The sequence below is a fragment of the Amblyomma mixtum genome, chromosome 7 (genome assembly GCF_055824585.1).
Source record: "Amblyomma mixtum isolate Tamu chromosome 7, ASM5582458v1, whole genome shotgun sequence".
Lineage (NCBI taxonomy): Eukaryota > Metazoa > Arthropoda > Arachnida > Ixodida > Ixodidae > Amblyomma > Amblyomma mixtum.
In genome coordinates, this window is record NC_143018.1 from 5,131,666 (window position 1) to 5,154,680 (window position 23,015).

At 47.4% G+C, this 23,015-nt stretch overlaps 2 protein-coding genes across 3 annotated transcripts in view; one reads left to right on the top strand and one right to left on the bottom strand.

Annotated features, from left to right (window-relative positions):
• Positions 1-11,758, bottom strand: part of LOC149334832 (histone-lysine N-methyltransferase SUV39H2-like) — a 63,926-nt gene extending 52,168 nt beyond the window's left edge. Inside the window, exons 1-4 of one of the 2 annotated variants that reach the window (XM_089551451.1) lie at positions 11,442-11,758; positions 11,105-11,236; positions 9,192-9,232; positions 3,028-3,152 (exon numbers count right to left, since the gene is read on the bottom strand). In XM_089551451.1, coding sequence (XP_089407577.1) covers positions 3,028-3,152; positions 9,192-9,232; positions 11,105-11,236; positions 11,442-11,613 — 470 coding nt within the window. In that variant the 5' untranslated portion in view covers positions 11,614-11,758. The remainder of the gene's footprint in view (positions 1-3,027; positions 3,153-9,191; positions 9,233-11,104; positions 11,237-11,441) is intronic. The other variant, XM_089551452.1, reaches the window with a different exon arrangement.
• A 234-nt stretch (positions 11,759-11,992) lies between these two features.
• On the top strand, positions 11,993-16,171 carry LOC149334834 (NADH dehydrogenase [ubiquinone] iron-sulfur protein 5-like). The gene is made up of 3 exons (XM_089551462.1): positions 11,993-12,079; positions 12,172-12,389; positions 15,986-16,171. Exons 2-3 carry the CDS (start codon positions 12,207-12,209, stop codon positions 16,106-16,108), a joined length of 306 nt encoding a protein of 101 aa, XP_089407588.1. The 5' UTR covers positions 11,993-12,079; positions 12,172-12,206; the 3' UTR covers positions 16,109-16,171.
• Positions 16,172-23,015: the final 6,844 nt, after the last annotated feature.

Here is a 23,015-nt window from a genome sequence, read left to right on the forward strand (position 1 = left end):
CCCCCCTACATTCGGGCGCATGAAGGACAGCCTCCTCCGCGGGCTTCAATGGCACATATGCCTTTGTTACCTAGACGACATTGTGATCTTTTACCCGGATTTTTCGTCTCACCTCCAGCACCTTGAGACTGTTCTTCGCTGCCTGGCCAACGCTGGCCTCCAACTCAATTTAAAAAAGTGCCGCTTCGGAGCTCGGCAGTTCACCATTCTCGGACATGCTGTGTCAAAGGATGGCGTTCTTCCGGACCCGGCCAAGTTGCGAACTGTCGCAGAATTTCCGAAACCCACTTCTGTAAAAGACCTCCGCAGCTTCGTCAGCCTCTGCTCCTACTTACGCCGATTTGTCCGCATTTTCGCCACTATCACCGACCCTCTGACCAAGCTCCTCTCTGGCCACTACCTTTTGGCCTGGTCGCCAGCCTGTGATGAAGCCTTTACGACACTCCGCCGCCTTCTGACCACTCCGCCAATTCTGTGTCATTTCGACCCTCATTCCCCGATGGAACTTCACACTGATGCCAGCGGCATCGGCCTCGGTGCAGTACTCGCTCAGCACAAGCCTGGCTTTCACAAATACGCTGTCGCTTACATCAGCCGGACACTCAAAAAAGCTGAAGCCAACTAATCTGTCACCGAGAAGGAGTGTTTAGCCATCCTTTGGGCGATCATCAAATTTCGCCCCTACTTGTACGGGTGCTCTTTTGATGTCACCGATCACCACGCCCTCTGCTGGTTGTCCTCTTTGAAAGATCTTTCTGGTCGACTGGCGCGCTGGGCTCTGCGACTCCATGAGTACGACATTCACGTTGTCTATCATTCCAGCCGTAAACATGCCGATGCTGATGCCCTCTCACGTTCCCCTCTGCCATCTGAGGCAGTGCCTTCTATATCCGCCCTGCATTCTTTGATGTTTGAGTCCGCTGATATGGCTTCCGAGCAACGCAGAGACCCGTGGATCGCTTGCCTCTTGGATTTCTTATCTGGCCAGTTGTCTCGACCTCCTTCTCGTGCTCTCCGTCGTCAGTTCCACCATTTCGCCATCAGAGACGAGCTTCTTTACCGCCGGAACTACCTTCAGGATGGTCGCAAGTGGCTACTTGTCATGCCGACCTATCTGCGCTCCTTCATTTGCTCTTTCTACCACGATGATCCCAAATGTGCCCATCCCAAATGTGCCCATGCCGGCTTTAGAAAACCTTCACCCGTCTACGACGTCGGTACTACTGGCATGGGATGTACCGCAATGTTCGCCACTTCATTCAGTCCTGCATCGCATGCCAACGCCGCAAAAACCCACCTCGCCGCTCCTATGCAACCGCTACCTTGCCCAGCGCAGTCCTTCGAGCGTGTTGCCATTGGCCTCTACTGCCCTCTTCCCAGCACATTAACCGGCAACCGCTGGATCATCTGCCATCGATCATCTTACCCGCTACGCCAAAACGTCGCCTTTACCATCTGGTACAGCCCACGACATTGCATCCTTCATCCTCCATCGAATCATTCTTCACCATGGTGCTCCCAAAGATTTGCTGAGTGATAGAGGACCGGCCTTCCTATCTGAAGTTGTAGAAGCTCTCCTTCAGGAATGCAACATAGTTCACCGCACCACCTCTGCCTACCATCCGCAAACAAATGGAATGGTTGAGCGTTTTAACCACAACCTCGGCGACATGCTGGCCATGTATGTAGCTTCCGATCACTGCAACTGGGACCGCATTCTACCTTTCGTCACCTATGCTTATAATTCCGCTGCTCAAGCCACCACCGGATTCTCTCCATACTTTCTCCTCTACAGCCGTGAGCCTTCTTGCACAATGGATGCCATTTTCCCATACCGCCCTGATGCTTCTGAATTTACGACTCTTTCTCAAGCTACCACTTATGCCGAAGAATGCCGCCAGCTTGCCAGGTCTTTCACTTCGCAAGCCCAGCAGCAGCAAAAAAGCACCCGTGATCCCTCTGCACTTCTTCCCACTTATCCTCCTGACTCTTTGGTCTGGCTGTGGGTGCCTTCCTCAAGTCCCAGCCTTTCCTCCAAACTTCTCAGCAAGTACCAGGGCCCCTACCGCATTTTTAAGCAGATATCCGCCGTCTATTGCCTCATCGAACCCCTTACTCCATCCACTGATCATCGTCGCCGAGACCGTGAAATAGTCCACACCGACCGCCTCAAACCATACTGCGACCCCGCCGTCGTCACATCGCCCTAGGCCGCCAGGATGGTGCCTTTTCGCCCGGGGGCAGTTGTAAGACAGGCCTTCGGCTCCCAAACCATCGACGGCTGGCGCTTAAGGAAGAAGACGACGACAAGTGAAAATCGTGCCAATGCTCGTGCTTGTGCTGGACTGATCACTGCCTCTGGTCTGTACCGGGACTGTACCGCTAGCCGTTTCTCGACACAGTGCCTTGGAAGACGTCCTACATTACACAAGAATTATGGCTTACAAGACTGGGCATCAAAGCAGGGTTTCTGCCAGAGCTCTTCTGTGCCGCCCAATCTTAAGGCCGCGTATGAGTATTGGGAACACTGCAACTTGAATGGACTGCATTGAACCTTCCATCCCACGCAGATCGACCACGGTAGCATGCTAAATGGCATCGGAGTGGGCCTTTCTTCGAAATACTATTCGTCAATGAAGACTACAACGAGCCTTATTTGAACTTGGTGACAATTACTCGAAAACTTGAGAATAAATTTGATTTGTTTAAAGTGATTTCGAACATTCACTATTTGATTAGTTTAACAAATCGAACAGAACATTCGATTCGCTAATCCAAGATTTAAAATATTCAGACACTCCTACTTGCAAGGCATTTCACACTACTGAGCAAATATTACTGCTATTACTGCAAAAATTCAAACAGCTTCTACAATTAACCTGCACACACACATACAACAGAGCCATGCAGCCCCGCAGCAGAAGCAGCACCGTGGGCTCACGCAAGACCTCACAAGATTTACCTTCTTGGTAGGAGAAAAAAGAAATGAACAGCGCGGGAGGTATCAAAGAAGAGGAATCTACAAACCTGGAGTTAGTCCGAATGCAGCAGTCTAGAACTAAGGACATGCAATTCTGCACGCTCTCTTCAGTCTCCCACGAGTTGAACCTACTGCTCCAGTTCTTCCATTTGATGAAGAACAGTGTTCGATCCTGGAAAACGAGAAGAAGCTGCAATCAAACCTTCAAAACTATGCTCTTTTAACTTTCACTAGCAATGAGCCCATCAGGTTTTTTTTCACTGAGCCAGGCACTGCTCAAAGTTCTCCTTACAAAACATATTTCAATAATCATGGTGAAACAAGTTTCGCTAGGAGAGTTTGTTCAAGACTTGACTACATCATTAAGAATAGATGTAGACTTTTTAAAAAATTATTGACACAAAACTTGATACATAGCTATTATCATGGTCTAAACCTTCAACTGTACAGGCACATGGCATATTGTCAATACGATTGCCTACTATGGCCAATTTTGTTTTTGAATGCAAACGGCCTGAAGTGCTCTACAATGACATTGTGAGCCTAGGGATTCCACCTGATAATTAAAACTTTTAACATGCCACAGGCACAGGAGCATCCAAGACAAGCCACTAGAAAAAAGGCAACTTTTTGACATCAACAGGGTATCTACAGGATCAAGATTTTCAAATCGCCGGCTTTCGATAAGGACTGGAAAAGGGTCCAATTTGCTGTTGCACTGCGGCCCATGCCCTTCGACTACCTGCGATAATCCACGCCTGCCTCTGCTGGGAAGAACCAAAATTTTGAGGCCTAGTGGCGACCTGATGGCACGCCAGCTTGCTGAGACTTTTTTCATTAAGAACAAAAAGAATGACTGCGTCAACGACACCTTGATAAAGTAGTATCAGAAAGAAAGCAGGTTTCTAGCACGCATGCAGTAAATGTTTTGGCAGACATGACGACATAAATATCTATTCTTCTGAATAAACCCAGTCGAGAGTCTGCGCCCGTCCTAGTCGTCTTCATGTCCGTGTTTTTCTTTTTGCACAGTATCTTTGCTTTACTCACCCTTTGTCACAAATTATTTCATTCTGCACTCAATCGGTCACCATATACCACAGCCACAGCACACATATCTCACTGCATTAGTCATCCCCTACAAGCTGCCTGGCTGCCATCGCACACTATCACCTTTTCTTCTTCATTCTTTTTTCGAGCAGCAACGGACTGGAATGGCCTACCCCCCGACATCGTCAACATTGCTTCATCACCTACTTTTCAAGAACGTGTAACCAACCACCTTCAATGCTAAATAATTTTCGCTGTTTGTTTGCCCATTTCAATAAAATGCCACCCCTTATGTAATACCCCCCCCCCCACAAAAAAAAAACGGGGCCTTTGATGTAATAAACTGAACTGAACTGTTCTTTAGTCGATCTCTAGTCTTTGAACAACATCCGATTTTAAACACAGTACCGCGTTCACAAAAGTCGGTCCCAGAATCATTACACCCTCCCACAGTCCTCGTATGCTTCATATCTATTGTATCCCCACAGTGCTCCATTCTTCACTATAGTCACATTCGTCCTTCCTTTTGCCTTGAGATGCTCTTCATAGGTCTTTAAATACTTTATTTCTTCATTAAGAGCCCCCCCAGGTATTTGTACTTCGCCGCCACAGTGGCTCGGTGGTTATGGCGCTCGGCTTCAGACCTGAAAGGCGTGGGCTCGATCCTGGCCGCGGCAGTCAAATTTCAATGGAGGCGAAATTCTAAAGGTCCGTGTACTGTGCGATGTCAGCGCACGTTAAAGAACCCCAGGTGGCCAAAATTTCCGGAGAGCTTCACTGAAGCATCCCTCATAGCCTGAGTCGCTTCGGGACGTTAAAACCCATAAACCAGCCATCCAGATACTTGTACTTCTCTATGCGTGGTTTTTCACGTCCCAGTACTGATACTGTTCTAGTCCTGTTGTTGTTTTTATACCATAACACCCGATTTTTCAACACTGAATTCAAATGCAATGTTTGCTACTTCCTTCCCACAGACATCAGAGAGGAGTTGCAGCTAGCTTTGGCTATCTGCAAACAGTACCACATCACCTGACAGGTTAAGGCCACCCGAGCAAGCACGCAATTTTTACCAAAAACAGAGAAAATTCCGTAAAAACGAAGTATATGTGGCAATACTCCTCAAGGCTTCCTAAGCTACAGTCCTGCCTAGTGACAAGAGGCGCTCCTTGTGGAGGCTTCCGGTATAACTTCGACCACATGGGGTGCACATTAAAGAAGCACAAGTGGTTGAAATTATTCCGGAGCTGTCCATCACAGTGCCTCACTCATTATTTCTTCCCTACCCTCAGGACCAAGAAGCGAGACAGCTCCTCTGTCTTTCTTTCCTTTCCTCGCAGCTAATAATTATTACTTGCCCGTCACAAAAGGTGCAGCGCTTTCTCGTGGAACGCTGTTCTGAAGTCAATGGGCAAATGCCATTGAAATAATAAGAAAGCAACAGGACAAGCATAGTCAAGAGTGAGGGGAGTCTCATAATTAAAACAGTGCAAACCAGATGACCGGCAGAAAGCCAAGACAAGCACAGACGACGAGTCTCACCTCGTGTTCTGTGCACTCAACATGAATGTAGCCCTTCTATACAGCAAGTTCAGAACCGCAAGCGCTGTGGCAAAACCAAAAGGTGACAAAAGTGCACTTCCGTGCCGCAATAGCCAAGACACAACAGACGTCCCGCATACTGGTGTTGCAGAGCGTGGCATTACATAGTCGTGGTAACCATCGGCCAAATTTTTTTGGCAAAGCTTGTATATTCTTTTCAACACAAGACTAAATCCTTTAGTTAAAATTTTAGGCTTCATCAGAAATGCATGCATACTTCCAAATAAATTGACTTCGGTCAGCAAATTGCATCGTGCAACTTCAAAAAGCAGTTACACGTGCTCCTACACCTTTCCTGCCTTAAGAAATTGCACTTTCTCCTCCAAGATAATAAAGTGTCAAGTGCGTGAATAAAAAAAGTTCTGAGCTAATCCGTGACCCATTATCGGGTTTCTCCACTGATGGTGCTACAAAGGTGATGTCAGTGCAAAACGCCACCCTTAGCAGCGACATGCTGTACTACATTTCCAGGCGCAGAGTGCGGTGAGTGAAAGTAGCATGATATTGAAGAATATTAACACGAATCACAGCATTTTGTACAAACATCATTCAACAAGTCGCCACACTGCCTTCCTGAAATGACGCTTCTGGTGCTGTCTGAGTGACTGTGACCAAAAGAGAAACCAAGCTGCAAAACATAGCCAACACTGAGCAGGGTCTGCAGCAACTGTTGGCTTTGGTTTTTGTCATGCACTGTTTTATCCCGCAAATCTACAGAGGGCAATTTCTACATATAAAGATAGACAATGTTTGCGTTTGTTGCATAAATCATGAAATTCAATGAGAGCTAGCAAAGACATCTGCAGCTTTTTGTTTTAATGTCAGCGCTTTTCACCACTTTCTTAATCCTCTCCTTCATGGCAGGTGTCCAACCACTGTGAGACTGCTACAATGCCTTTCTCTATAACCGCTACGCAGATGCGTACGCTCAGTGGCTTTGGAAGCTGGTGCCTCGAGCTGTGCTAAGCTATACCAGCAAAGTGTTCAGGGTAGCCCTAACAGCTATCGCTGTAACACTCTGCAGCTTTGGAACCTGGTGCCTCGAGTTGTGCTAAGCTACCCCAGCAAAGTTTTCAAGGTAGCCCTAACAGCTATCGCTGTAACACTCTGCGGCTTTGGAAGCTGCTGCCTCGAGCTGTGCTAAGCTACCCCAGCAAAGTGTTCAGGGTAGTCCTAACAGTTATCGCTGTAACACTCTGCGGCTTTCGAAGCTGGTGCCTCGAGCTGTGCGAAGCTACCCCAGCAAACTTTTCAGGGTAGCCCTAACAGCTATCGCCGTAACACTGCGGCATTGGAAGCTGGTGCCTCGAGCTGTGCTAAGCTACCCCAGCAAAGTTTTCAGGGTAGCCGAAATAGCTATCGCTGTAACATTCTGCGGCTTTGGAATCTGGTGCCTCGAGCTGTGCTAAGCTACCCCAGAAAAGTGTTCAGGGTAGCCCTAACAGCTATCATTAACACTCTGCGGCATTGGAAGCTGGTGCCTCGAACTGTGCTAAGCTACCCCAGCAAAGTGTTCAGGGTAGCCCTAACAGCTATCGCTGTAACACTCTGCGGCTTTCGAAGCTGGTGCCTCGAGCTGTGCTAAGCTACCCCAGCAAACTTTTCAGGGTAGCCCTAACAGCTATCGCTGTAACACTCTGCGGCTTTGGAAGCTGGTGCCTCGAGCTGTGCTAAGCTACCCCAGCAAAGTGTTGAGGGTAGCCCTAATAGCTATCGCTGTAACACTCTGCAGCTTTGGAACCTGGTGCCTCGAGTTGTGCTAAGCTACCCCAGCAAAGTGTTCAGGGTAGCCCTAACAGCTATCGCTGTAACACTCTGCGGCATTGGAAACTGGTGCCTCGAGCTGTGCTAAGCTACCCCAGCAAAGTGTTGAGGGTAGCCCTAATAGCTATCGCTGTAACACTCTGCGGCGCATTGGAAACTGGTGCCTCGAGCTGTGCAAAGCTACCCCAGCAAAGTGTTCAGGGTAGCCCTAACAGCTATCGCTGTAACGCTCTGCGGCTTTGGAAGCTGGTGCCTTGAGCTGTGCTACGCTACCCCAGCAAAGTGTTCAGGGTAGCCCTAACAGCTATCGCTGCAACACTCTGCGGCATTGGAAGCTGGTGCCTCGAGCTGTGCTAAGCTAACCCCAGCAAAGTGTTCAGGGTAGCCCTAACAGCTATCGCTGTAACACTCTGCGGCATTGGAAGCTGGTGCCTCGAGCTGTACTAAGCAAGGTTTCCCATGTGATTGGTGGGAAACTGAATCGAGCATGGGAACAAAGCACCCGAGAGCACCAAACTGGCAAGACGTGTGGAGTCGGTAGCAGAGCACTCTGCTGAGCTCATTTACAAGTGAGAATTTTTTAACTCTGATCAGATAACAATAAATAAGTTGTTTACAATTTTTCAGATAGTTTCTGCTCACAGGTCAGATCGCAGCAATAAGGTAAACAGAGATGCGCTTCTGCAAGGTGCCGACAATGCATGCATTGCCTTACCACCTCATCATAGAAAGATGACATGAGCGTAGTTCCTTCCACGTATCACGTTTTCTAAAATTTGAAAGGCTATGGTACTTAAAAACAGCAAAGTGCAGTGCAAACAAAATAGTAACAACTATTCACAAACAATTTAAATTTTTCAAATGGATTTATAAGGTTTAACATCCCAAAACGAATCAGGCTATGAGAGACGCCGTAGTGGATAGTTTTCACCACTTGGTGTTCTACAACGAGCACTGACATCTCACAGTACACGGGCCTCCAGCATTTCACCTCCATCGAAATGAGACTGCCACGGCTGGGAAATTTCAAATAGTCACACACAACGAATATGAGTGCACACACTCCCAATATGCCCTTTTCACGGTCATTCTGCTCATGAGCAGCTCTCCTCTCCTGCCATGCTCCACTGCTTGAAAACAAACCACCTGCATGTGTCACACACACGTGCAGCTCATGCACAGCGATGAGCAATTCCATTCTTTCAAGGGCACAGTGCACCACAAACTTCCGCCTCTCAGCTAGTCTTACCGCTTTTTATACGGCTCAAAGCATCTGAGAGTCTGACCTAAAAGGTAACACATACATAAGAGAGATTGCGAAGGATTTGCAAGCTGCTAGTTCTTGGTGCAAAAAAGGAAGAGACTGGGAAATGCTGGCGAGGGGATTCCAACTGCTACCTTGCACATCCAAAAGAGCCACAGAACAGACAGGAACGAATGCTTTCGTTTGTGTTCAGGTCCAGTGTCATAAATTGCCCCTATCGCTCCTAGGTGACTCTGCTAAAACTGGAAGTTTGGGTAATGTACTATCAGAGAATGGAATCATGTGCAAGCAATAGCTGCACATACGCAGTTGGCGCATCGCATAAGTGGACCGCGCCTGTAGTGGGCACAACAGCACCCGTGTGCATTTCTTTTGAGTTTTTTGTGCAGCAGAGAGGGTGCCACATCCTGCAGAAAAGGCGGATTTGCAGCAGTGATAGCAGAGTATTTTCAACCACAGGCTTCACTGTGAAAACATTCTTCACAGTACTAACTACAAGAGCTGTCACCAAAACAGGCAAGTTTCACGCACCTTTTCCTTCTTAATAGCCAGGACATCTTCCACCTCATACTCTGCAACAGAAAGTTAATCATCAGACTATCACAACAGCATGCAGCAATATTTCTTCATGCAGCAATATTTCAGCGTGCAGCAATATTTCAGCGTGCAGCATTGTTTCAGCGTGCAACAATATTTCCGCGTGCAACAATATTTCCGCGTGCAACAATATTTCAGCGTGCAACAATATTTCACAATGCGTCTGATATAGCCTAATCTTTTATTTCTTTTCGTGACAGTGTTATCAACGTGTTTTGACTAGCCAAGGATTGAAGTATAAGTAGTTACATGAGGAAGCGGGCTACGTTGCAAAGAATATGCATAATTCAGCAGCCCACACTTGTGAGTAGTTATCACGCAAACTGTCTTATGCAGGCTCAAGGACACCTGCCACTGAGTACACAAATCTTCTATTCAGAATAAATAATCATTTAGCTGAACTTGGACATCAGCAGCTATGATTTCGTTATAGATGGTGCTGTTGTCTGTGAACAGCCTTACTTTTACTCGTGAATACTGGATAGAGTCAATTAACCCCTGTGGCACACCTAACTTTGCAAAAATCTTACTGCTTATCCTCCAATGCCAACACACTGTGCAATTGCTGAGAAAGCCCTCTACCCATGTAGCTATGCAGTCATGTTCCAATATTGTTTTTATCTTAATTAGAAGTTTTCTGTGATAACTTTATCGAAAGTTCCTTTGAAGTCTAGGCATATAACATCTATCTATCCCCCCTGCCATCTAAAACTTTACAAAAATCAAGCATACAATCCAGTAGATGTGTGACCAGCTAGTTGGTCATTACCAGATATAGTTGAAGAAATGCGAACTGGCCCAAAAAACGAGAACAAAACAGGCCACTGTTATAATGACAGGGCAAGGAGGCATAATGAGCAGGCAAAAATGGATACGGTGGCAACACATTTTTGCACTGCCAAGGCTGGCAGGATTCATCGAAAGTTTGAACAGCAACAGAAATCACAGAAGAGTTTTTTTTTTTTTTTATCAATGACAGAAGGTCAAAGAGTGTCAGCAAGCCATCCCTGTCAGTCATTGATGAAGAGTTTGCCTTTATGAAAGGGTCAGTGCACACACTTTATTCTCTTCGTCTACTTCCCAGCACTTTTTCTTACATCTGATCTTTCTAGCTGTCACCCTCTGTATTTATTATTTTTGTGTGTATGTGTATTACAGTTGTAGTCACAAGCATTTTTTTTTTTTATACATTAAACTACTTGTTGTCTCAACTATGTCTCAATGCTTCCATCTTCATTCTTTACACCAGTTCACATTTCTTCGGCTATTGGAAATGTAGCTAATGCATAATCTATGAAATAAGGTGTCAGATGGCCTCCCCTCATCATTATCATTACTCACAAACCTACTCCTGGAAATGTTAAACATACCAGTACATAGCTGTTATGGTGTCTGTACTCAACATATAAAACAATCAAAGGCAGATAAAACAATCCTTCATTTCGAGTTCAAGAGATACTGGAACGAGCACCGATTCTGTATATTACTACTTTCCAATGATTAAAGAAAACAAGAGGTCACTTTCTCCGAGATTTTAATAGATTAAGAGAACTAACTCCTTTCAAAGACGCACAATTACGCATCTTTCACCCCCGGTTCCGTTACTGTTTCTTTTTGATTTTCTCGGGAAAAAGCGCTTACGTGTGTCGTTAGACATGATGAGAGGATGTGCTACTGTGAATACTGTCGGAAGGTGTCGGATAACCAGCCCGACACCTGTTGAATATTTGCCTGAACGCTCGGCGGTTCGAACCGCGGGTGCGGCCACTAGGATGCTAGCAGATGCGAACTGTCGATACGCATGATGCAAAATGACGCCGCTACAGGGCCTCGAAATTATTTCTTACCTTGCTTGAAGGCTGACCCGTTATACTGCGAGGCGCAGTAACCTGTTGCGGTAAAAATCTCTTCTTCGGTAAGCCGCTTCAGTAACACGCGTGGGCACTCGTCGAAAGTTACACTTCCGTCGCCTGGGGTACCTACGGAATCGCGGGGAGCACAAAGTTCACGCAACTGTTAATGAGCGCCCTGCTGCTCGGCGCGCGCGCGCGGCGTGGGAATAAGCGACGTAAACAAACGAAGGAGCGAGCACTGTTATCGACCGCGCCTCGCGCGCAGCCTCTCACAAAATCGCCCAAGGCGGTTGCAAGTGTAAGGACGGTTGAAACAGTGTGAGACGCTCACCAGGCTCGTCGGTGACGCTGCCGGTGGCGGCTGTCTCAGGCCGTGGTGGGGACCGCTTCAACGGACTCGCTGTCGGCGAGCGAGGTCGCTTTATACAGCCATTCAGAGTGGTGGCGTAGAATGCAGAGGGAGTGACGCACCGCTGACTGTCTGATTTCGCAGGCGAGATCATCGCCGAAAGCCTGTGGTTAAGTTTACTATTCTGAAAAACTCGGCCAGAACACCGCCGAGAAAGAAAGGCAAAGCGAATGCGCGCCGAGCGAACGCGACGATCAGCCGGCTAGAGGTACTGCACAAGTCAAACGCACGACCGTTTGAAGTAGTGCGCGACTGCGCGTTGAGCAGAAGAGGTCGTAAACAGTTTCGGCTAAAGTTGAGCAAATAGACAAATAGACCTAGACAATCAAATATTTTTTCAGGCGTTTTTTTTTATTGTAAGCATTCAATTTGTCGAATCTTTCTACGAGTATGGCTCAAATCCACCGATCTCCACTAGGGGCCTAAAGGGACTTCTGCAGTCCAGAAGTGACTTTAGTCCAGTTCTTTGGGCGGCTGTACAATCCAAATATAGCCAATCCAGCAAGCTGTATTGTCCACCGGACAGTCTGCCAGAGTCTGCTGCCAGAGCGCATTGCAAGGTCGGGTTTTTGCTGGGTTTCTTTAAAAGGGCCCCTGATTTTAGCCATATTGGTGCGGGGTGAGCAGCAACGTCGCCCGTTCGACTTTGCAGGTTTGTGTGAAGCCGAGATACAAGCAGCTGCCACGATGTTCCGCACACCGTTCACGGACTTGGTGTCGTCCTCAGTCGAGACGGAAGGCTACCGCAAGTGCCACAAGTTGTCCATGCAGTTAGCCCTCTGCAAGGAGGCCTACGGTTTGAACAGGGCTCCTGAGAAGTGCAAGGCAGAGGACGAGGACTTCAAAGAGTGCATGTTCGGTTTCAAGCAGGCGAGTACCCCGGCAATTTGAAGCCGACCTACCTGTGTCCCTTGCTGTGGTCACAGGTGTCGCCCGCAAGTGCCTGGCGGGTCGAAATGAGCGTTAGTACTGGTCAGTGGCAGCGTCTTTCCCATAGCGGGTCGACAGGAGCTATGTGTAGGGAGTTTTGTTTCATTTCAATAGAGATGAAACATTTTTCACTGCTTCAAAGCACGACTTTACTGTACCGAAGTTTTATTATCCTGCTTAACCTATTTCAATCAACTCTCATTCCTCTCTTTTGGTTCTTCTGTATTGAATAAAATAAACCACCCCGTACGTTGCACCTTTTTTTTTTCCATTTCAGTGTCAGAGAACAGAGTGAAAACATCTGATTCGAACGGGAGAATACCATTTCATGATGAACATGTGCTTTATCTACTTGTCTATCTATGAAAATGAGGTGAAAGGCAGCCTGGTTATCAAACTAGGCCTCATTCCGGTGCTTTAGGTACATATGGAGGCTGTAAAAGGCAGTCATCAAAAGCTCTGCTTTCACTCGTGAAAGTAGGCACTTTAGAACCTAAGAATTTGCGTGAGGTGGGGGCTAGTTAGTGCCTTTGAGCTGCTGCGGGACATAAAGCAAGCATATATGCATTGCAATATAATGAAGTGCATACTGGAACACAACCATCTGTTTCAGCCAGAGTAAGTGTGGCAACGGAAGGCATTCAGAAGTGGGTAGACATACACACAATGTTGATTCGAATCAGCCTATGAACCTCGTGTGCTCTTTTTCTTGCACAGTTTGGCGTGAAATGTGGCCTAGAACTCCTTCCAAGAGACTTCTCCTGATCAACAAGGTCATCCCTCGCTCAAATGATGTTGATTGCTCTTTCATGTGGGAGAGCCTGTGACAGCCGTATCCATGCTGCAAGAACATAAATATGCTTGCTCACTATTTCAGGAGGCTGGCTGATAGTTCGTAAAGATGCGAGTGCATCATGCAGTTTAAAATAAGTGCTCATTCTGGCCTTCTTAAAACACTAAAGTCCTGGAAGTGCACAAAGTAAAATCCCACAAACTCTGTGCATGTATACTATGCAAGTATGCCATTCATTGTGCTTACTGATGGAAGCTTCTGCAACTAAAGTTCTTTGTTGCACTTCTACCAAACAAGTGTAAAAGAAGAGTGCAAGAAATCATTGCTAAGCGTGCTACTTTACAACACAGTCACACCAAAAATCAAAACCAACTAGCCCCCGTTTTAGCACTGCAGTGCAAGAAAGATGACGCCAAATCGCGCAGCATTGCAGCTTATTTCATTAGAAAGGACACTGAAGACAAATTGATGATGGTGGTGACTGATCTCCACCGATAGGTGTCGCCATCACTGGTAGATTTCGCAAAGTAAACTGCATGCATCAACACAGTTTTTTGGGCATGGATCACTGGGGCTGGCCTACGCTACCATTCTGTTCACAATGTTGCTCATGGATTCCTTTTCAGTGTAGATGTCGCGAGCTTGAATTGGGTGGCAGGGAAAGTCTTTAATGCAATCTTCTCGGCAACCAGTGCATCTTTTGCTGCCAGTTAGACATCAACATAGACAGAAAAAGCCACGGAATCTATTCCTACTAAGAACAAATATTTGATGAAGTTGTGTGTACACCTGCATGTTTTACCTGTCCTTTTAACATGTTTTGTCACCACTTTTGTTCACGGCAGTGGAGCAGACAAGTTGTCTGCACCCCACTGCTTCCCGTTTGCAGTGCGCTCTGAAGTAGCACGTAATATATTAAAAACTCAAAACTTGCGCTTGTCTGTAAACTTTACTTTACTTAGAGGGAAACCAGGAGCACGTGGCTGCCGCGGTTCAACTACCGCTGCCGGCGAGAGGCAGCAAGAATTGGCGCTTTAAGTCGCATGCGCGGAAAGAGCAGCCGGCCACACTTGTTTTGCGTCTTTGCTGCCGATTCTCCCTCACTGTCGGCGGCAGCGCTTCACGAAGCGCAGTGGCCACATGCTCCCAGTTTCCCTCTTAAGTGTGGAACAGCCAGTATAGATACAGCCAAAATAATGGGGAGCGCGCTTCAGCGTTTGTTCTTATAGAAAAAAGTGTGAAGGTTTGTTGGGGTTATATGGGAGCGCACCAGCGGCCCTTACAATTAAGTACCTCCTAATGTTCACTCTGCAAAGCATAAGAAGAGTTTGGAGTTGAAGCATACTCTATAATTTTGTGGCCATGACCGTCATGAGTAAAAGGTTTACGGATTGCGGAAAAGAATTCATTCTTGCATTGCCTCGCTAGGCATTCAGTTGGTATTTGTTCTAATGGATGGAGCACACATGTTCGTGCTTCTGCTTCTATACTTCAAATTGACCTACTTTGCCTGGCCATGCTGAAATAATTTCTTTTCCTTGAAGCCACGTCCTGTAAAGTTCTTGTCTGTACACAGACAAGACTATGTAGGCAAGCACATTTCATTTATTCTCAGCTCTGATTGGTGTTGTGTACATGGATGCATACACACAAATCACCATAAACAGAGGCATGCTCAGAGGCATGCTGAAGTCTTCATCTACCTTTGTGACCTTTGAAGGCTGAAGACTTTACTGAAGAGGACTGAACCTAACAGCAGTTTTGTTGTGTCGTTTCTCCGTAGCCATATTCATGTTTGTTACTCTGGTCACAGCACTGCGTCTTTCTTTGCATTGCATTGCAGAGTATAGAGCACGCCAGAAAGTTCACAACGGAATGTTTTCAGCCTGAACAGTTTTGAGTAGATTGGCTGAGCTAAGCAATGCACCGCTTTAATTATATTGGCACTGAGGTTGTCGTTTTCTTTGAAAGACTGCCATGCAGAATGAATGTTGAGCTCTGCCTGCTGTGTTTGCTTTGTGTGAATCCTCGTTGTCTCTGTTTTGTGCTCAGTGGTAAAGTTACTGTGTGCCGGCAGCATGATCTGCTTGAGCTGCGATTACAAAATGTTTCCTTTTTGGTCATATTAATGCGATAGCGTTGAAGGTCTCATTATCCAGAAAATATGATGTCGGCGTTGCGAGCAAAAAGTCATGAGCGTATGACTCTCGCAGGTGGTGCCCGGAGAGCAGCCTAGGAAGTAGATGGGCCACCTAGGTCACGTGACCCCGCAGCATTATCAAAACCTGCCCACCGGATAGTGAACAAACTGCCCACTGTGGCTGGTGGCAGTTAAATTAATAATTGGTCACTCAGGGAGATCAACCTAGGCCACACAAGGCCCACCTCTGGAAGCACCTACCATTGCAGGGCAGTGGCGCATTGCTTAACCGCTGAGCTAGGAGGGGTATGAGGGCTCCTAAGGATCTATTAAGGTAAAGTAGGGAATGACATTCTGTATATATGGGAATTAACCCACTACACTATCACGTCATACCCTTAATGCGGAGCTTAAGTTTCCCCTCCAATTTTTTTTCTTTTGGTGGCACTACTGCTTGCCCCGACACGTTTTTACATCATATCAGTTGAGTAAGTGCTGCTTCAAATGCAGGTTAAAGTGTGCAGTGTTTGAGAGTAGCCCTAGGGGCTGACAGTGTGCACAGAGAAATTGCCATTCTGCCTCACCCCACTGTCTTTTTCACAGCGGATGCGAGTGCAGCTGATGCAAAAGGAACGGGAGAGACAGTTCAAGAATGGCGAGCGCGAGCAGAAGTATGCCGAGCCTGCTACCATGGATGGCTACAACATGCGGAATCCCTACAACTGATCCCCTGGTGTTGTGTATAGTAGGAAATAAATTGGTGTTCGCTGCAGCACCCTTGCAGGTTAACACTGTCAGCTAGGCTGTTTTATTTTTCTATATTGTTGTTTCATTACCTTTCGCAGGGGGTTTGGAGGGCTTGTGGGCACGGATAGCTCGTGAAAAAATTCTCAACACCCTCACCTTCTGCCACCGACCATTGCGTGCACAGAGCCTGTGCACAAAAAATGAAATTTGGTTTTTGAGGAAAGTAACTACCTCATTTCTCAGTGGACACCCCAACTGCACTTTGAGGGGAGGTGTGAAGGAAAAAAAAAAGGGGCTCCTTAGGGGATGGCTCTGCATTAATTTCGACTGTCCGGGGTTCTGTAATGTTCGCTGACATCGCACGGTGCATTACGCCTCCATGGGAACCCTTGCACCCTCAGATTGACTAGCCGAATGCTCAAACATTGAGCCACAGCAGCGGGTGGGTTACTTCGTTATGTGACAAGTTTACACGGGCGAGGAGCTGCCTGTAACAGCTTCTGCACAAGAGAGGGTATTGCATTGTGTGAGCTGTATAGCTTTCTTTTGCAGCTGTATGGCTGCACTTGGGTAGACGTCGGCGATTAATTACTCCCTTAATATAATGTGACGCCCATGAATGAAGAGGTGATGCCTATTCTATTTGGTCGGCATCGCTGACTACTAAGAAGATGAGGAGAACAAGGATGTGTCTTATGCTCGGCAAGTGGACCCAGCTGGTTCTCAGTCGCCCGTCGTGGTCTGAATACACCCTTGGTCGTAACATCCTGGTGGAAGGTGCCGGGTATACACATTCCTCGGAAGACTGATCTCCAGCTTCACATTCACCGCAGTCGTCGCATTGTTGGTCTGCCGCCTTCTGTGCCCATGTTGCCCCTGGACGGCGACGCTCCGAGGTCTGTGCCCAGCAGTTCATGGCAGCATTACCAGGAGCCACAGTTGTTCGCAGGCTCATCCAGCGACGACGTTGATGAATGGCTCACCCAGTACCCACGGGTGAGTCGCTACAAGTGGAACTCCTCCGCCCGGCTTGCTAGTGTCGTGTTTTCCCTAACCGACACGGCCCTAACGTGGTATGACAACCACGGGGATTCTCTCACAACATGGGACCGCTTTGTAGAGGAGCTCAAGAAGTGCTTCAGTGACTCAGTCGCGATGAAACGGGCTGAACAACCGCTTGCGCAAAGGGCTCAGCTTCCCGGTGAAACATGTGCAAAGTACATTGAGGAAATCGTGAAGTTATGCAAGGTTGTCTCTCGTGTCATGACAGAGGAGGACAAAGTTGGCCATTTACTTAAAGGATTCGCCGGAGATGTCTAAATTTTCTTATCGGAAAAGAAAGTCTTGAGTCCGTGTCCGACGTCGTCCAGCACTGCTGCATGTTTGAGACATTGAAAATGCGTCACATCACACCAAAATTTAGACGTTTGGCCGGGGTGACGATGGTGGCAGCTCTAGACACACTATCGTCATATGATCTGGCCTCCATAATCCACCAGATCGTTCGCGAAGAGTTGACCAGGTCGCTGGAACTCACTCGAAATTCCTCAGCGCTCCCTCCTGTGTATCTCACGCCCTACTCCGCCAGCCACCATTAACACAGCGGACTTTGAGGATCACCGGGTACCGTGAGGGCTGCGGCCGAGCAACATATTGTGATCACCCCCAGAGCACCGGTCTCGCTTTTACCAGCCTACGCTGGCCACATACGACGAGAATTTTCGGCCTGCTCCTTTGTATGATGACTACTTGCCGGCGCAGCCTGCTCCCGGTCCCTCTCTTGTGTGTTGCCGCTGCGGTCAACCCAGTCACATCTCCCGATTTTGTCCCCACCGACAACCATCCTGTCACGGCTCCTCTCCCTATCCTCCGCAGCCGGATTACCAACCCATTTCTTCTCGGTACCCATCCTACCCGCCTGATTCCGGCAACCCATGGCCTGCACAAGTGCGGAATCGTTTGCCGGCATTGGATGGAAGTGTGACACCGCCTCCAGCTTTCAGCACTCGTTGATCTCCATCACCCCAATGCCACTCCTCCTGCCTCCGCCGGAAAACTAGTCGGTGCGACCGATGGGGGTGAGGCCGCTAGAAGTCTGCCGCCGGAAGCGGTACCCCTGCCTGTAGTTATGTTAGGGAACAAAGTGCATGTGCTAGTGGATGATGTACCTGTGATAGCTTTAGTGGATACCGGTGCTACTGTTTCAGTTATGAGTGTTGCGTTTAAGTGTCTCCTTGGACGTAAAGTTTTGTTTCGATGGGACCAAAATGTCCAGTTTCGTGGTGCGAGTGGCGAACTATTGCCAGCAGTTGGGGTGTGTAGTGTTAAGGTTTCCTTGAGTGGTGAAGTGTTTAGCATGGAAATGGCAGTGCTTGCCCGGTTGACGCACGACGTTATTCTTGGCCTCGACTTTTTGCAGATGTGTGGCACTAGCGTCGACTGTCACACCGGTGAGCTCAGCGTCGGCAAATGTTCCACCACTGGCCTTGTGGAAGGCTCATACAGTGGAGAGAGTGTGTTCTGCGTTATCCGAGGTACTGTCGTGCCTCCTTCTTCAGCTGTATGTGTACCAGTTTCCTGCCCCGATACCACTCTCGACGTGTTTGATACGAATGTGGAGCCGAACCATTTGAACTGCATGAAAAACATCTTGGTTCCTCATGACATGGTTTCCGTCACCAATGGAAGCACTGAACTGTGGACAGTGAATTTTTCGACAGAATTTGTAGTTCTGCCTGAAGGCCTGAAGCTTGCGTCATGCCGCCACGACACGCCGATATCCGTTGCCTTGGTTACCGATGATAGTGTTCCCACGCCTGCTGCTTTATCTGGTCGCATGGGTCTTGGATGGCATTATAAAAGCCGCTCATTTTTCGGAATAAATGTGTTGGTAGTCAGCGCCAGTCCTGTCCACTTCTTCGTTCGTCCTTGTCTTTTCGCGCTGCATTCTTTTAGATATGAGCTTGAAGGAGATAGTGGAAGTTGGCATCCTGAGGAGGATGTCTGGAGCCGAACTGCGGGAATGGGTCGACCAGGAAAGAGAGAGGGCTGCAAAAGAAAGAGGGAGAGAAAGACAGTGCGCTAGAGAAGCCGCTGAGAAAGAGGCAAAGGAAACGAGAAGAAGAGAGAGAATGAAAAAAGAGAGGAAGAGGCCGAAAGAGCATTTGTAAGAGAAAGCAATCCTTCTGAGGAAGCTTGCTGAAGTTCAGCATTTGGGGAGTGTCAGGGAACCAGTGGAGCTTACCCCCGGAGAGGCCGGGTGGAAGAATAACAAGTCTGATTCATTGGCAACCACAGAAGAGGTAGCTAGCTCCACAGGTCAGAGCTTGGTTGTGGAACAGCCCGTTCCGGCCTGCAACTGAGATTACAGAGTGAAGTCCAAACCGGAGTGTCGCTTCCTCAAGAAAGCGGAACTGTAGCTACTATCGAGGTAGTAGGCAATGAGAAGGCCAACCTGAAGCTTCAGTCAGAGTGTGCATTAAGGAAGCCGCCTGAGGAAGTAGTTCGGACCTCTTGGCGGTCATCTCTATGGGGTGAACCAAGAGTGGACGCCCGCTCACGTCCTTACGTGTGCACGTGCCACCGACATTCCTCGTGGTTGTTGTTTATTTCGAGGTTTTAGGGCACTCCTATTTACTTGTCTGCCTCTGACACTCCAATAAAGACGATAATTGTTTATATCCAGTGCGTAATGCTGGATCACGACATCCTGTCGGTCTACGGCAGATTCTTTGCCGCACGGCGTCTTAAACACCGCGACAATGGCGTTAAGTTCCCTGTCAAACCACAACGAACAGGTTGCTGCCGTACATACAACTGAATGCAGCCACCCAGCGATTGTACATCGCCGTCAGCAGTTTGAACAGGCTATTTTATGCCCTCCATCTGCATGATCAAGTTGAGTTTTTTCTTCTATAAGGCATTTATATATTGTTTATTACTGTTAAGCTTTACGGCTATTACGCATGTGCACGTCACAACAGTGAGAAAAGTTTGCCCCAGAAAACTGCGGAAACGTTGGAGAATTCACATCATGCCCAGCACTTAAATGAACAGCAAATATTACCTGGTCAAACCAGAGAAAGGTATGCCATTGTCGGCCAAGTAACATTGATACCAAGCTAAGTGCGCGTGGTCACCCGCCTAAGCTCATTGCTGCTGACGAGCAACATGTGTACTACGTCAGTCTATGGAGAGGAATATAATAGCACTGAATATCATGCGCACTTAACTATCATTAACTTCATACGTGGCGCTGTTTACTTGATGAGGGGTAATAGATTGACTTGTCACACGAATACGAAGACAGATTTTTTTTAGGGGGAGGGACAGCGAATTAATACGTGGAAGGTTTTAATTCCATTTACTATTTTCCCTAATATCCCCCTATTTATGTTTTGTATAAGACTGGCACTGCCAATAATTGCAGTGCTAAAGAAATCTTCATTCCCTCGAAACTCCTTTCACACGCCTAACCACTCGCACAAATCCAATTCGCTTCCACATCAGCGTATCAAAATTAATCGAAGCTCTTAAATTTTGGTGACCATAATACTCTGTCACACGGCCAAACTGTCATTTTAAACTAGTGACACTTGAATTCAGAGTCATTCGTGCAATGTCACACAATTTTCACTGAAACTGGCTGCAAAAATGACAGCCTCGCAGTAAGTTCGACGAGATCTCTCCACTCGGCTGAAAGTTGAAACATTTCTTACACGGTACACGCGTGAACAGTCAGCTTTCCTGTGCGGCGAAAATTATTCTGTAACGCCGGCGTAATTTACTTTGGGGGAACAGTTGCGCTCACCATCTGTGGACACACCTACCTGCTGCCAACACTCAGTTTAATCCGCTTAATCTTTGACTCAAGAACGCTAATGAACCAGACCATGCCTTTTTTGAGTTTTGAGGTAGGTCAGGGTGGAAAGTCGCTGCACCTCTGCGCGGGCTCAAAAAATGCTTGCACAGCAACAACTGTATAATCTCGAAGTTCAGCGTTTCTCTGCCCAGTGCCTGTCGTAGTAGACAGGCACTGCTGCGTTGCTTTATAAAAATAGTGGAGGGAAATTTGCACATGCATAGTACGTTGCTGGAAAAAGTATGTTTCGAATGGCACCACTTCTAAGTTGACCGAATGTTTAGGGGAATCCCCCAAGGTGGAGTAGATTTTTAATAAGGGAGCAATTACTCATTGACGTCCACCCAAGCGCAGCCATACGGCTACAAAGGAAAGCTATACAGCTTTCTCAGAAATTTTGTAGTTAAAGAAAAATTTGTCCTGGTCCGGGGTTTGAACCCGGGACCACCGCTTCACCGGAGCAGTCGCTCTAGCAAATGAGCTAACCGGGACGGCAAGTTTATGGTAGGACGAGAGCGAATTGATCAATAACTCGAAGTGGGAACAGTGTTGACCAAATGTTTAGGGGAATCCCCCAAGGTGGAGTAGCCATATGCCTGCGCTCGGGTGGACGTCAATGAGTAATTACTCCCTTATTACTTCTTCTAAGTGTAGCACCATGTCTCGCCACAGAGACACTTCATGAGATGAAATGCACCCACTGGCAGTCAGTCATACTTAATTTGCCTGTCTGACACCAGTACAACTATATCACCTCTGTGAAGTTCTGTGGTACTACATGCAGTGGCGGCGCGCACATTGGTGAAAAGGCAAAGAAAAACAAGACTGCCATTAGGGAAATGTGATACAATAAATATATAAGGCCTGTGAGCGCGGCACAAGGAAAACGCACGCCAAAAGGTGAGAAAATAACAAAACCGAGGTTATGTGGTTGCATGGCAGTCCGGGCCTGTATTTTTCTTTTTTTATTTTTGAAGAATTTGCGCTTCTTTTACATAGCGTTTGCCACAGCTGCGATCCACTTCTAGCTCCACAAGGTGCCCTTGGCTTCAATAACGCATTGGTGTCTTCACAAACATAACAGCAGTTTCTCTCAACCGGGCAGCAGGCAACTTGCTACTCATGAGTGCACGTGAACACGTACACTCACTCAGACTTGCCTGCATCGCATGGTGGAGGGGGAGCGGGGGCATGTCGAACCTAACACCTCCCACAGAACTGTGCTGCAGTCTTCAAAATTTGCTGCACGTACCTAATACACCTGACGCAAGGGCTCAACGTTTTGCAACAACTTCATATTTGCCGGCAAGCACTCTTTGCCCCCCCCCCCCCCCCCCCCCCACCGACGCCACGAACGCCAAACCTCCCGCGAACCCAGGCCGCAACAGGACTTGGATGACTCATGACTCCTATAAGCTCAGACATTGGACAGTTGAATCTGTTTTAAGTCCAACAGCCCATGTTACACGCCTAAAGTAGCATTTAAATGCAGGCTAAATTGAGAGACCTCTACTTCTCATACTTTTTTTATGCGTTTGTTCTAATACTGTACAATTTATTAACAATTTTGAGCAACCTTATACATCACATATCAATTCTTCTGTGTGTGTTTCAATATTTTTGCCTCGTGGTCTTCTTTTGTTTCTACTCTGTGCTGTCCTTCGTCCAGAATTAGACATTACCAAAGTTTTGCATTGTGCTGTTTCAGCTTTTAAAACATCTATTACACCCTTGATTTTACACTATTCAGCTGGTTCTGACCTGTGTAAAATCCTCTCTTGCGTGTCCGCACCACAGAAAGATTACATTAGTTCTTAACGGCCGCGTTTCGATGCAGGAGAAACACAAAATGCACCCGTGTGCTAGCTGGCTATTCGCGGTGGAATTGGATATGCTTTGGTTGTCGCTAAGCTAGCCAATCAGTAAATCCTGTTGTTGGTGACCTGTCGTGACATATCGTTGACTTTAGCGTTTAGAAGTATGGCCTAAGCTTATTCACCCTAAACAGAAAGGCGTAAAATGGGA

What these genes read in the sequence shown, in the direction of transcription:
- LOC149334834 (XM_089551462.1), top strand. Translation starts at nt 12,207, where the DNA reads ATGTTCCGCACACCGTTCACGGACTTGGTGTCGTCCTCAGTCGAGACG. An exon ending in GCATGTTCGGTTTCAAGCAG is followed by an intron (nt 12,390 to 15,985) that starts GCGAGTACCCCG and finishes TCTTTTTCACAG; the next exon opens with CGGATGCGAGTGCAGCTGAT.